This window comes from Pyrus communis, chromosome 4 (assembly GCF_963583255.1).
Source record: "Pyrus communis chromosome 4, drPyrComm1.1, whole genome shotgun sequence".
NCBI lineage: Eukaryota > Viridiplantae > Streptophyta > Magnoliopsida > Rosales > Rosaceae > Pyrus > Pyrus communis.
The window spans coordinates 15233541-15248989 of NC_084806.1; the positions used below are offsets into that span (position 1 = coordinate 15233541).

Below are 15449 nucleotides of genomic sequence, written 5' to 3' on the forward strand. Positions count from 1 at the left end.
TGTGAGATGCATATGGTTAATTTAAATTCACGGTACCTTAATTGCACAAATTGTGACAAGAAGATAATTTGAGTATTCTGAAGTGCTTAAACATTAATCAGTTAGTAAAAAGACAATGAAGTCGTTCTTTTGTAACAGGCAACTAAATATAACCAACAATTTAATATCAATGTTCCCAGAAGAGGGGGCGGTAATGAAAAGTACAATTACACCCAAAGGACTAGATTACACAAGTGGAAAAGTGAATCGTATAAATATATAGTTCTTAGGCGTTAATATGTTAGTAAAAAGACAAAGAGACCGCAATATAAACAACTTAACGTATAACCGCCCCTTTCAAATCAATGTTCATGAATTTTCCATGGTGTAAAAAAAAAAAAAGGGGTAAATGATCAAACAAGTCAATTTGTTATGTTAAAATTGCTGCATTTTGGCCACTCAATAATACGGTCTGGTGGTATTTCTCTTCATTTGAAAGTGAGAGGTCTTAGGTTCGAATCTCGTGGATAGCGAATTCGATACCAAATTAGATTGTCTATTGTGTGGCTTAGCCAAACTCACTACTACATTAAACACTTTGCACGATGAGGGAGTATGTGTCACGCAAAGCATTTCCAGGTCGCACAAAACCTATGGCAACGCAAAAATCGTGGCGCAAAATTTGTCACACAAAGGTCGTGACGAAGAGTGCAGTTTCGTCACACAGCAAAACGATTGCGCAACATTTTACTACTCGTCGCAAGAAAGGTCCACAGACAAAGGTTTTCGTCGCACGATATAAGAGGGTACAAGTGTGCTTTGTGACAAGAAACTTATGGGGACGTCTATGGTTCGTCTCAAAAATGTTTGCATGACGAAACATATAAGACGCACGTGGTTTTGCACAACGACATATCTTCGTCGCACAAGTGTAATTTTTAATAAATAAAATAGAATTTAATAAATAGAATGTCATTAAAAAATATATTTCATACAATTGACAACAAAAAAAACAAACAAATTAATGAATAGAAAAACAATTTATTTATAATAAAAATAAAAATGTGCGTACAAATACAAAGTTTAAAAAGAAAGCGGGAAAAAAAGTACGAAAAATGAGGCATAATCTATGGGCAAGTTGTTTGAAGGTGCTTGGTAATCTTGTTACTGGAAAGGGGTGGGGTTGGGGATGGGGTCAGAGGTCGACGGGTCTGGTTGCTGTGTATGCTCGGGGTGGAGGGGCTTTGACGAGAGTGGTGCAAAAAAATCAGGGAGACAGATCCTAAAAGAACTGAGGGCCTGTACAATCAATGACATTTGAGTCTTGTACGATGCAAGCTCAATCCTCAGGCCAATGACTTCCTGCATCAAAGCCTTAACCTCACCCTTTGACTGCGAGGATGAAGAGGCTTCACTATCCCGCCGCCTGGCATTTCCCATCCCCCGACAATATGTCATTGGCCTCCGATCGAAAGTTTGGTCCAATGTCTTCGTAAGAATGTGAAATACCGCATCCTCAAGGGGATCCACAGACTCTATTAGCGTGTCCGGGGGAAGCTGGGAGGCGGACTCCTGAATGACCGACTGACCCTTCTCCACCATAGTCACCTATGAAATAAAACGTGAAATATTAATACCAAACAATTTGAAATAATTAGTATAAATCTTTAATGCATAAGAAATTAATTACATGAAAGGACTCATTCAACTCATCCTCGGTCTGAACATAAACGTCAGCAAAGACGTCGATCTTCGGGAATTTTGAACCCCCCTGAAATAGAAAAAGATAAGGAATATGTTAGTACAGAAACAAACAAAAATAATAATTATTAGCGACATTTTAAAATTGGAAATGAAAGCTTTAATATATAACTTCCGCCATACCTCCATCCTATATGGGAAATGCCTCGAACCCGAATGGTGGAGAAAAGTCTTCTTCTCCCGATTGATCTTGTTCACCTTCACATTCTTCTGTTATACACAAAATAAACGTATTAGTTGTAATATTTAAAGAAAATAAAAAAAAAAGTAATAAACATTAGTAAAAATTTTAAAAAGTAAAATGAAATAAGTCATATTTAAAAACGCACCACATAGCTCGACTCCTGAAAATGACCGCAGAGCTAAACCCAACTATCTTTCAGTCCTCGAACTCCTTCGGGCAGCCCTTCTCGAGAGCGACCTGCGGATCATCAAACATCTCGAAATATTGGTGCAGGTCACTCTTCCACTGCTTGTAATGTTTGGAGAAGAGCCGATTGAGGTACGCCAACATGTCCTTGTTGATGTTATCGAAATTGTAGTTTGCCTGCAATTTAACAAATATTATGAAAGTATTAGTAATAAAAGACATTAATAAATATAAATATATAAATTTTACATGAAAAGCATTAAAAAGGCGACGATACTTACCGACAAATGATTGCACACCGTGTTCTTCACCTCCTCCGGCATCGCCTTCCAAGACTTCCACCGCATAGAGCAAAGGTCCGCACGACATGCCCAATGTTGTGGACCAATGTCGCTCATCGTATCCGATTGTGATATGATCATTGGTCACCTAGGTGACCTTCGCCGTCTTCAATTGCTGACAAGGTATCTGGGTGTTTTTCTTGGCTGCAAAGAAATGAAAAATTAACGTTAACCTAAAACTAAGAACAAATTCCACCAAAATTTCGACAGAACCTCCCTATAATTAAAACATTTCCCAAAACCCTAAAATAACATAAACAATATATTTATCCTACAAAATGATCACAATTGTTTAATAATGGGTTTGGAACGATGACAACAATAAACAATATATATAATAACTTTTTAATCCTTAAATGACATAATTTAACAAATTGAACCTAAAATAACAAAACTAAGTTAACATGGGAATGAGGGAGTAAATTAGGATAATATACTTGGCTGTGGACTCGAGGCATCGGTTATGGATCCCGATGGCGACATCTACCTTGGAGTGCAGGGGTGCCAGTGAGCACTTCGGGCGCTAATAGGTAGCGCCACCGAAGAAGTCGAAGATGCCGGCGCCTATAGGACTGGAGGACCAACTAGGTCAATCAGATTCATCGGCCTATGATCCATTAGTAGGTGTAGTTGTTGGACGAGGTGTAGTTGTCGGACAAGGTGAAGTCATCATCGCCTTCCGGCTTCTAATGAGCTGTGACACCTACAAAATTGGAAATAAATTTGTTAGATTACAAAGATAAAAATTATCGAATACATGCATAATAATTTCTACTTAAATTTAAAACGAATAAACCATTACAACCCTAAATCTAACTCACTATCCTAATTCTAAACCCAAATTTAAAAACCCTATTTCTAACTCCTAATTCAAAATCAACTAACCCCTAACGTAAGAACCCTAAATCTAACCCCGTAAACTAAGTACCCTGAATCTAACCCCACAACCCTAATTCTAACCCTTTACTTAAAATTAAAAAACCCCAAATTTAAGAACCCTTATTCTAACCCCTAATTGAAGAATTCTAATTCTAACCCACTACCCTAATTCTAACCCCAAATTTAAGAACCATAATTGTAACCCCTAATTTAAAATAAACTAACCGCTAACTTAAGAACCTTAAATCTAACCACCCCCCCCCCCCCCCCAAAAATAAATTAAGCACCCTAAACTTAACCCCATTGCCCTAATTCTAACCCCTAACTTAAAATAAAAAGAAAATTCCCAAATTTAAGAACCCTAATGCTAACCCCTAATTTAAGAACCCTAATCCAATCAGACATTTTTTCATTGTTAAGAAAGAAAAGTCGACCACATGTTGAACATGACTACGTAGCATTATAACAACAATTAAATATGCACAAACACTGACCCATGCTTTCAATTCAGATACCAGTAATTTAAGAACCCTTAATTTAAGAACCCTAATTGTAACCCCTAATTTAAATTCAACTAACCCCACTGCCCTAATTCTAACCCCTAGCTTAAAATTAAAAAACCCCAAATTTATGAAACCTAATTCTAACCCCTCATTTAAGGACCCTAATTGCAACCCATTGTCCTAATTCTAACCCCTAATGTAAGAACCCTAATCTAACCCCCAGTGAAGCACCCTAAATCTAACCCCGAATTTAAGAAAACCTAATCTAACCTCACTACCCAAAATCGTTCCCCTAATTCAAGACCTAAATCTAACCCCAATTAAGAACCCTAAAAACTCTAATTTAAGAACCTAAATGTAATCCCCAATTTACGAACCCTAAATCTAACCCCACTGCCCTAATTCTAACTCCCAATTTGAAAAATAAAAAAATTATAATAATAAATAAAAAATAAATAAAAACTCCTTAATCTATAAACCCTAATTAACATGATAAATAAAGAAAATTGAAAAAAAAATTAAGAGGAAATTACCTCTTGGAGATGAAGACGCAACGGCCGAAGAGACGGACGGAGAGACGAGGTGAGTGACAGAGAGGGACGGGGAGATGAGGTGAGTGACGGAGAGTGGTAGTGAAAGGGTTTGAGGGTGAAATAGGGTGTCGGGGAAGAAGAACTAAGGGTGAGAGAGGGGCTGCAATCGCATCGGGAGAGAAAGAAGAAGGATAGAGAGGGTATCGGGAAAAAAAAAAAAGGAATAAGAGAGAAGTGAGGGAGGGAAGCCAATACATGGGAATAAATACTTAGAAGCTTACGTGACGAAGGCTTCGTCGTGCAAGGTTAAAAACTTCGTCGCGATGTTTTTTAAACTTTCCGCGAAAAAAAAAAAAGCGCCTTAATTTTTAAACACTTGCGCAAAGAATACCTAGATTTCATCACGCAAATATTTCGTCACATAAATATCCTTTGTGAGACAAAATTTAGGTATTCGTCGCACAAGTGTCTAAAAATTAAATCTACCCGTGTAAAATTAAAACGCTTGTGTGACAAAAAAGTGTTGTGCGGCGCGCAATTATGTTTAAAAATGGTTTTTTTTTTTTTTTTTTTGTAGAATTTTGATTAAAATTTATTATAAAATACTAATAAAACAAATTTATTTACAAAGTAATTCACATATAAAATAAAATGATGCATTAACCATTTAATGTGTTTTACAACAAAAATTGCAAATAAATTGCATTAATCTTCATCCGAACTATAATAACTTTCACTTTCGTCGCTACCATCAATTTTAGTGTCCCATTCCTCATCATCGATAGGTACGTCACCATCATCATTTGTGCGCACTGGACCATCGTATCACGGTAGATTACCGTGGTCGATTGCGATTGATTGAATCGGTATTTCAATTGAAAATACTTCTTCTATCGGAAATGGTTCTTAGATAAAATTAGTATCTCGGAGTGTTTCCGCACCAATTTCTAACGAAGATTCTAGACGTTGGTTAACGAAATTGTCGATGTTGTCGTCAGTATGGTCTTGTTCCGATATAGCATACACATTCCTATAATCCATCTTCTGAACAACTTTCCAACCCCTCCCAGCTTTAGGGTCATCTAGATACAAAATTTGTTTTGCCATGTTTGATAAGATGTTAGGGTCGTCATCATACCAAGTTTTGGTAGTGTTCATTGATAGTAATCCATGATCTCTTTTAACACTTCCCTGCCTATTTGGGTTTGTATCAAACCATCGACACTTAAATAGGATCACTTGGCATCGGTCTTTGTAAAGCAATTGCACAGCACTTGTTAGTTTGCCATAGAATTCAATGTCTGTACTTTCACCTCCACTTGGGACACGAACACCGCTGTTTTGCATACACAACTTGTCATCTCGTGCAACCCCTAAAAACTTGATGTCATTAACATGGCAACCCAAGAACAATTCAACGCGAATCAGTCTAAACGCCAAGTTATATAACTCTTCATTGTATGTTGGGGAATTTGATGCTTTCAATTGATTCACCTAATATTACACAAACACTTAAATTTGTTAGTTCCAGCAAAATAATTGGTACAATATATATGTCCAATACAAAACACTTCAAACTTACATATTCGAGAAACCACCGCAAAAACAATTCACGGTGTTTCTTGGCATACAAATGTGAAGGATGTGCCTGCTTCATCATATCTTCACACTTGTCTAGGTATGATTGTGTCTCGTCACAATTATTGAGTACAAACCAATGTGCTACCTCTATGTGTTTTTTGGAAAACGACTCACCTCATATTGGATCTCCAAATGGTTGAGCGATTTGGGCAAAAACTGAAAGTTTCTCCTTTCTCACACCCTCATCATTATTGCGAGGCGGACGATTGAAAGTTGTCTCTACATCCTTTAAATACATTCCACAAAATGTAAGCGTCTCATATGTCACCCAAGCTTGTATAATTGATCCTTCAGGCTTTGCTTTTTTTCATACACTTTTCTTCAAGTCTCCGAGAAGCCTGACAAAATAAAACGATACGATACAAATTTTACTAATCGTAAGGTATTGATTAATAAAAATGACGAGGATTATATACCATTGAAAGTTAACTGGTCCAGCAAGCAATGCCTCCTCCGGAAAGTGAACCATCACGTGGATCATACTTGTGAAGAAAGCTGGAGGAAATATCATCTTAAACTTGCATAGAACTTGCACAATGTCATGGCACAACTGATTAATGTCTGTCTTTCACAACGATCTTGACGTCAATTGTGAAAAAATACTGGACAACATGATTGGTTTCACTACATCGGCTAGCAAGAGATGTCGAATACCAACAGGAAGTAAGCGTTGCAAAACCACATGGCAGTCATGACTCTTTAGTCCAGCTAATTTACCCCCGTCAGCATTCACGCAACGTGTGATATTTGAAGCATTCCCATCGAGAAACTTTACAGACGATAAAAACTTTAAAATTACTTTTTTGTCATTTGGTTTCATGGAAAAAAAGACCAGATCCCTTCTGCCTTTAGCACTGTCCCTATTCACCCATAAACCCTATCGTATTCCCATTCGTTCCAATCAAGACTATCTTTGATCGTGTCCATTGTCTTGCCCTTGATATTTAGAATTGTGCCAACCAATGTGTCAAATACATTTTTCTCAACATACATAACATCGAGGTTGTGTCTCAATTTTAGTTTCGACCAATATGGGAGCTCAAAAAACATAGACTTAGTTCATATGTGTAGAAAGTATAGTCCTACTGACATTTTTCCCGAACGAAGCAAGATCCAAATGGTTAAGCTATTCCAAAATCTTATCACTGGACCATTCTCTAGGTCTAAGGCGAGGCTCTTTTTTTCCGTCGAACTCTTTATCCTTCTCTCGCCACTCGTGGTCCTATGACAACCATCTCTAATAACCAAGGTAACAAACTTTTCCGGTGTGCCAACTAGATGTTATGTCTTCCTCGCATACAGGGCATGCCATATAACCCCTAGTGCTCCACCCATAAACCATTGCATATGTGGGAAATTGTTCACAGTCCACATCACTGCTACCTGCAAAGTGAACATCTTGCTAGTACACTTATCGTATGTGCGCACACCGTGTGTCCATAAATCCTTTCGCTCATCCACCAACGACCGTCAGTATACATCAATTAACCTACCAAGATCCTCAGCTATCAATAGAATCATCATCATATATTCTTTTTTCAGACATTTACATGGCGGCAAATTACACGAAAATCGGCCAAGTACTGTGGTGTTGGTTTAAAACCCCGAACGGATTGAATCGGTCAATGGCAAGTCCCAATCTATCGTTCTGAGGATCAGTAGCAAAATCAAGGAACGTTCGATAAAACTCTTTCCATGCCTCCCCATCTGCATGATGCCTCTGGACATCATTATCTACCCGTTTTTCCTTATGCCATTTCATGTTGGTTGCAGTATGCGTTGACATATACAATCGCTGCAACGTAGGCTTCAAAGGCAAATAATGCATGACTTTTTGTGGGGATCTTCGTCGATCTATTCCGAGATGTCATTTTCAACCTCGACTCATTGCATACAAGGCATTTATCCAACGTTTTATTCTCCTTATAGAACAATACACAATTATTTTTGCAAGCGTGAATTTTTTCATAACCCAATCCCAGACCATTCAACACCTTTTGGGCTTTTCTATAGTCTTTCGGCAAACAATTGTCCTTTGGTAGCATTCTCTTGAAAACCCCCAAAACGTAATCAAAACACTGGTTCGACATACGATACTTTATTTTCTCGTGCATTAGTTCCATAATAACTGTGAAAATCAAAAATCCCTCACACCCCGAGTATAACTCTTGGTTGGCATTTTTTAATAGTTTTTCATATTGTTCGAATTCTCCACTATCCATTGGTGTAGGCACGTCATCTTCCACTTCCTTATTGGTATTTGTTGACGTAAATGGAAAAACGTCATTTAAGATTTCCATGACTTGTTCATTAGGATCAATATTAGGTTCAACATTGCCCATTCTTCTCACGTTTGAAGACGAAGCATTACCCAATTGTTCCCCGTGATGGTTCCAGATATTATAGGTCTCTACCATTCCATTCCTTACTAAATGAATCGAACATTTTCAATAGTTTCCCTTAACTTGTTGTTACACCTCCTACAAGGACACCAGATTCTAGTTGCACCCTGGTTGTGTGTATGTGCAAAGTCAATTAAATCCTCAACTCTATTCAAATATTCGTTGGCACATCTGTTTAGGTTCTGCATCCACGTTCTGTCCATCATTCCTGCAACCACAATAACAGTACAACAATCACAACAACTTCAACATAATCTTGTCACCTTATGCCTCCGATAAAGGCCCTATCCTATTTGGGAATGCAAAATTATGTCACGTAATTTACGACTAGTTCATATTAGATTTCGACGTGTAGAAATTTCGGCAGCATCTTTGTACAGTTCTTCAAGTGCACAACATAGATATGAAATACCTATGTGCCACCCGAAGAACGTACATAGATGACACCAAAATCCCCACGACCGAAACCTAATCCTTCAACCATAAACTACACGTCATAACTTTGCATTCCCAAACTGTCCAAATGATGGGACAATTCAAGAATCAATTGGACCGCAATCAAGCTTTCACATCCATGCACGGCATCCAACTAATCCTCAAACAGGAAACTAAGTTTTACTTAAAAAAAAAACAAAAACAAATACGAAGTTAATTACAATTAACTCTTTACATCACAACACAAATTTGTACGTCATGTACAAATTTGTACATGTACAATTCAACATTGTACATAATTATAACATAAATAAAAAAAAATTGTAATAAATATAATTTAACAACTTAATATAAACATAACAACATAATTTCAATATAATTTAACTAATTTATATTTTTGAAAAATAAAACAAAGAAAATACCCTCGAAATCGTTATCCACCGAGCGCTAGTCACACACAATATCCATGTACACAACTATTTTTATGGTGTTAGTATGAATTGACATTGATACTTTTAAATGAAAATATAAAAAAAAACCCTTACCAAACACACCAAAATAGCTCGATCAACCTAGAGAAGATAGAGATTTAGATGGACGAAGTATTGGAGGAAGAAATTGAGAGAAAATGGGAACGACAGATCTCAAATTGAAGAAAAACGAAGGGAAATAAGGTGCAAAGGCGAAATCTGCAGTTTTCTGCCTCTGCAGCTATAGTCATGTTATAAAGATTACTTTTGGAAGAATCACTTTGCCTGACGAAGTTAGAATTCGTCATGCAAGTTATTTTTGCACTACGAAATATAACTTCTTACGCAACAAATTCTAACTTCGTCGCGCAAGTGTCATATTTTTTTTTTTTTTTTTTTTTTTTTGCACAATTCTCTTTTTTGTTTTCTTTATAATTTAATAATGTAAACTTTTGTGCGACGAACACTATATTCATCGCGCAAGTTGCATTATTTTTTTTCTTTTTCTCTTTTTCCGTTTTCTTTCTAACTAATGTAAATTTTTTTTATCCAATTAAAATTATCAAACCAAATTATATATTACCAAAATATTTATTGAAACTAATTTATTAACAAAAATATATATTACAACTAATGTAAACTTTAAGCCGTACATGTAACATACATTTTAAAAATAAAAAATAAAAAAAATAAAAAAAGTCCAACATAACGTTCAAATAAATATTATTTCATAAATAAAAAAAGAAAAAAAAACCAAATTAAGTTCACTCTTCCTCTGGTTCATCAGGGGTATCAGAAGCAGCAGCTCGCTGTACATCAAACTTCCATTGCCGAAACTGCATCTTAAAAGGGTCGTCCACATACTTTTGTTGCTTCTCATCGGTTTCATCAGCATCCCAAACAACCTATAATGGCAATAAAATTAAATTAGTTATCACAAAAATATTATTTTTAAACAAAAACAATTACACATTCTTTAATAAAACTTACCGATAACTCATGCATCATGGAGTTCTCTTCAAGTACACAAGCACCATTTTCCAAGATTTAAACTTGGTAGAACATTGCTTCCGCACCAATACCCCTATATCGAACCTAAGTTTGGTGGACGCTTCAGCTAAACTTTTTTCATCAAACGAGGGCAAACGCTTACATCGATACCTCTCTATTGTCAATACAACTTTCCTCATTTTTTTTCCTACCACAAAAATTTAAAATGTAATAGCCTATTAAAACAATAATTTCAACCATATCAAATGTAAAACAATTAATTCAACAATTTTTTTTTTTTTTACCTTTCCCTTCACGAAAGCCTTCTCCTTCCCAACTTTTCGTTGAATCTAAAACCAAATCGGCCATCGTTTGAAACAAAACCTTTTCAAAATAGGGTTTTGAAACAGTGTTTATGTAAAACCTGACAAACTTTGTGCGACGAATCCTTGGTCGCGCAAAGTGTGTTTTTAAATGTGCACTATAAATGGGAGTGTTTAATGTGCGGCTGACCGTTTTCAGCAACACTTTGCCAGACGAATATGTAGAAAAACTCATCTATTAAACTTTTTGTGCCAAATTTTATTTACCCGCCTTTTCTTGTGCAACGAACACTAGTAGTCGTCACGTGAAGTCCTTTTGCGCGACGAAATTGTTCGTCACGCAAAGTTCTTCTTTTTTTCTTTTTTTGAATTCTTCCGATGTTTGTGCAACCTAAGTGTGTTTCCGTGGTGCAAGTTACACTTATGCGACAAAATCTTCTTCGTCGCACAAGCTTTTTTTCTACTAGTGACTCCTCCTCCCCTTAGTGGAAAAATATCGATGCACTAAAAAAAAAAAAAAATTGCTGCATTTTGAATTAAGGGAAATAAATCCCTTATGAGCTACCTAAATCCAACTAGTGGTTGGATCACTAAATGAATGACCATCACGTAAGTACATACAATCTGGACCGGCCATAACATCCAGGGTCGATTCTGAGGGTAGTCCATGTAGGCGCCTGTCTAGGGCTCCCACTTCGGGGGGGGCCGCAAAAATTTTATATATCTTGTAAATAACATGAAAATACAAAAAAAGTAGGGAATATCATAATTCTTTTGATGTTAACTTTTAACGATATTTGATGTAGAAATAGAATATTTTATCTATTTAGCGAATTTTTTTTATACATATCAATGTACAAAGAACCGTAGGTCAAAAAACTTTAGGACCCCACTTCGACGGCTCGCCTATAGCCCCAAAATTCTTAGGGTCGGCCCTAATAACATTCGTAATGGTTGCTGATCAAACATGCATGACATCCATGGTAAGTAATTATGGAATATTCTCTACTAATTATATGCATTGAAGTTGGCCATTTTGCACAGTGGAGGGACAGTGAAGAATCTCTTGTATAAACATGAGGACGACTGGGGGCCGGCATTTTTAGACTTTTTATCCTTTTCCTTCTTTTATTTATTTATTTATTTTATTTTTATTTTTATTTTTTGATTTTTTAGCATACAAGATACTTATTCCTTAAAAAGAGAGAAAAATAAAATTTGCACCTTCATCCTTTTTTAAGCTATAAAAAGTCCCTCTCTTCTGCCAAAAAAAAACCCAAGAGAGAGTGAAAAATGGGAGAAGGAGAAGAGATTAATGCAGCAGAAGAAGAAAGAGAGAATATCAGTCTCAAGGACCTCTCTAAGAAGCTTGAGGAATTTGCCAAGGCTAGAGATTGGGAGAAATACCACAGTCCCAGAAACCTACTCCTGGCTATGGTAATTAAATCTTTTCCCATTACAATTCTATGATCATCATTTGTTTTGGTAACCATGACACTGCATATGTTTCTATGTATGATGCATGTCTAACAAGTTCATTGGTCTCTCTCTGCCTAACCACGCATTTCTGTGTTACTTTTCTCTGTCATTTGTTTTTACGCTTGGGTCATGCAATCTTCTTTGCTCTTGGAAAATGGTTTGAGGACATAAGATGCTTATATTTTCGTATTGTGAGTTTCGATTATATTAATTATGATGATTATTTTTTTATTGTGTGGTTCAAGTTCACAGATTGAAGAATATAAGTATATATACATATACGTACATACATGTTGGAAGATGTTGTTCCTTTGCCACATACATACATACATACATACATCTCTTTGTAGATGCAAACATATATTTCCTAAACACGTGCATGACCTGTCCATTTCATTGATTTGTTGGTGTTTCTTTATTTGATAATTATAAACTATTTAATTTACAGGAATGAGAATTCAAACTAGGGTTTAAATGGACATGCTCTGGTCAACTGCCCTAATTTATATCTGTTATTTTTTTTAACATAAGCTATCTTTCATGAATGGCCAACGCCAGTAAACCTTATTCATTCAAATATGAGAGGGGTTAGCAGTTTCTGAAATATAAATTGGGTTTCCCTACTCCAATTTTGCATGCATAATGCATGCAATACTCTTTTGCAAACTTTTGAGGTGGGATACCACAGACAGATCGTACTTTTTAAAGTTTATCTTTCAACTTTCACCATTTGAACACTTCCTTCAGAAAGATTTGGATGACTTCTGATTAGGGAAGCTGGCACGCACTGGGGACAACTAACAACGTGTAGTGGCTGTAACACTCTCTTTGACTCACATCAGGACCCCTTCCTGCATATCCATACAAGACCGAGGGGGTGTAGGCTAAGGCGGCATATTGGGTGTTGCAAATTTCATACCCTAATATGTGGAAAGCTTTCATTTAACTTCTTTTTTTTTACCTAGTGTACATTTTTAGAAAACTATGATTGCAAAAAGAGAATTTAAGCCATTCATCCATGAGTGGTTGAAAATATATAGAAATGGAATATGAAAACAAATAAATAATTTTCATGGTTGCTATAATATACACGATAGATGCTGCATGTGTAGGTGGGAGAGGTAGGAGAACTATCAGAAATCTTCCAGTGGAGGGGAGAGGTGGACAGAGGGTTGCCAAATTGGAAGGAATCAGATAAAGAGCATCTGGGAGAAGAGCTTTCGGATGTGCTTCTTTACCTCATAAGGTTGGCGGATATATGCGGCATTGATCTTGCTGATGCTGCCTCCAAAAAGATTGTCAAGAATGCCATCAAATACCCTCCCAAATTCTTCTAAATTAATTACCTTAATTATTAGAACACATGATAATTTCTGTATTTCTCAACTTTGTTTTTATATTAAGATGATGAGCTTTGAAACTTAAGAATTTTCAATAAAATGTTTAAATCAATTTAGAGTGGAATGTCTAATTAATTTAATTTCTCCTTATTTTCTGATTGGCTGATGGATATCATGTATAATTCAACAAGTTTGTCAATACTGACACTTAGTATTACGATTGAGCGATATTTATTTTACTTGTACGTTAGAGGTCAAAAATTCAAATTTTATGCATGACGAGCTTGATACCATTTTATTCTCTCATTGTTGAAAGAAAAACATGTATGTCAATAATTTTTGGGAAATACCACAAAATGGGACATTTTCTTAATCTTGGGACAAAAATAGGGTTTTTTTAATATGGACACGCCATGCACATTCGCTGGACAGAAATAGGATTCTTCTACACCTTGAAATGACCTAATTGCCCTCGTATATAAATGGATTATTTCCTCCCATTTTCTAATTTCTCTCTCTCTCTCTCTCTCTCTACTCTCTCTCTCTGGCGAAGAACCCTAACGATGCACTCACCCTTTAACAACCCACCTCACTTGCAGCAACCATTTCTCTCTCACCGATGGCCATCTTTTCACCAGTCCTCTCTCTCCTCTATTTTCGAATTGGTGACCCAAGATTCATATCGCATCTAACTTTTAGGTCGCAATACAATTCCCAACTCACAATCCCAAAAGTTTGGTGTGTAATGGATAATAATTCATCCACCAAAGATCTCATGAAGGTCGCAGGTGGGATTGGATGAATCAACATGAGTCAAAGCCCAGTACAAGTGATGTCAGTTTCTTTACGATATCTAGGGAATAATGTTTTTAATTTTTTAAAGGTTTGTTTATGGGTTTTGATTTCAAAGTGCAATATTTATGAGTGTTAATTTCTGGGTTCATATGTTTTATGGCTACTGGGTTTCTTGGCTTTACCTGCATTTTGTGAGTTCATGCGTTCTATGATTGGGGTCAAATATTTCTTAGCTTTGGCTTCAATTTTTCCAGAAAACTATACACTGTATGCATACGAGATGCATAAAGGAGGTTAAATTTGGGTTTGTGCTCAATTATTCTAGTCTAATTTTGACGTAATGTAGTGAACAAGGACACATAATCACATCTTATACGATTCGAACCTATGACATCGGGTTTTGGAGACTTAAGCATGCTTTGTTCATGCTTTGTGTTGTGCATCTTTTCATTTAAGAAAGCAATAATGATAACAAAAAAACTTCTCCCTTTTCCATTTACTAACAAAAATTACATGACAACTAAATTTGAAGAAAAGTAAAGGAAAAGAAACAAATTTAGTCCCTATTAAAACCATTTTAACATATCACAAAAAATGTTAAAATTTTCCCAATGTGTGCATACGACGTGCATATGTTGTATAGGTTGCGTACATAAGGTGTGCATGTCTTGTGCCTATGGCATATTATGTGCATATGATATTATGCATATTATGTGCATTTAATGTGCATGGTATGTGCATGTTATGTGCATATAACAAGGATACATAGTACGCATGTTTATTATCATAAAATACTTGGCTAATACATTGCACAACAATAAAATGTCAAATAATTCCATTATGGTTGACGCGGTTCATTTCCCTTTGCTAGTCGACAAGAATCCTCAAAGCCCTTGTTGTGTTCCTCCTCTATTTTAGCCTTTCCATCCCGAGAACGCTCGTACGACTCAATATGGCCCCGATGCTTCTAGAACAATTCAAAATTTAGGAATGTGATCCTTTCTCTAGATGCGTCAGCCTTTGTTTTCTGCTTGCTTGCTAGGTAGAGAATAAAATATGAAAGAGCAAATTACCATGCACATGAGCATGTGACAATAGACTAGTGTATTAAGTAAATGCATATGCTGCATTTAGTCCCTCGTGTGTGACAAAAGACTAGTGTATTAAGTAAATGCATATGATGTAATTAGTCCCTCACACATGTACCC

At 36.2% G+C, this 15449-nt stretch overlaps 1 protein-coding gene across 1 annotated transcript; it reads left to right on the top strand.

Moving 5' to 3' along the window:
• The first annotated feature begins 11919 nt into the window (after positions 1–11919).
• LOC137730556 (uncharacterized) lies at positions 11920–13566 on the top strand. The gene is made up of 2 exons (XM_068469538.1): positions 11920–12064; positions 13219–13566. Exons 1-2 carry the CDS (start codon positions 11921–11923, stop codon positions 13441–13443), a joined length of 369 nt encoding a protein of 122 aa, XP_068325639.1. The 5' UTR covers position 11920; the 3' UTR covers positions 13444–13566.
• Positions 13567–15449: the final 1883 nt, after the last annotated feature.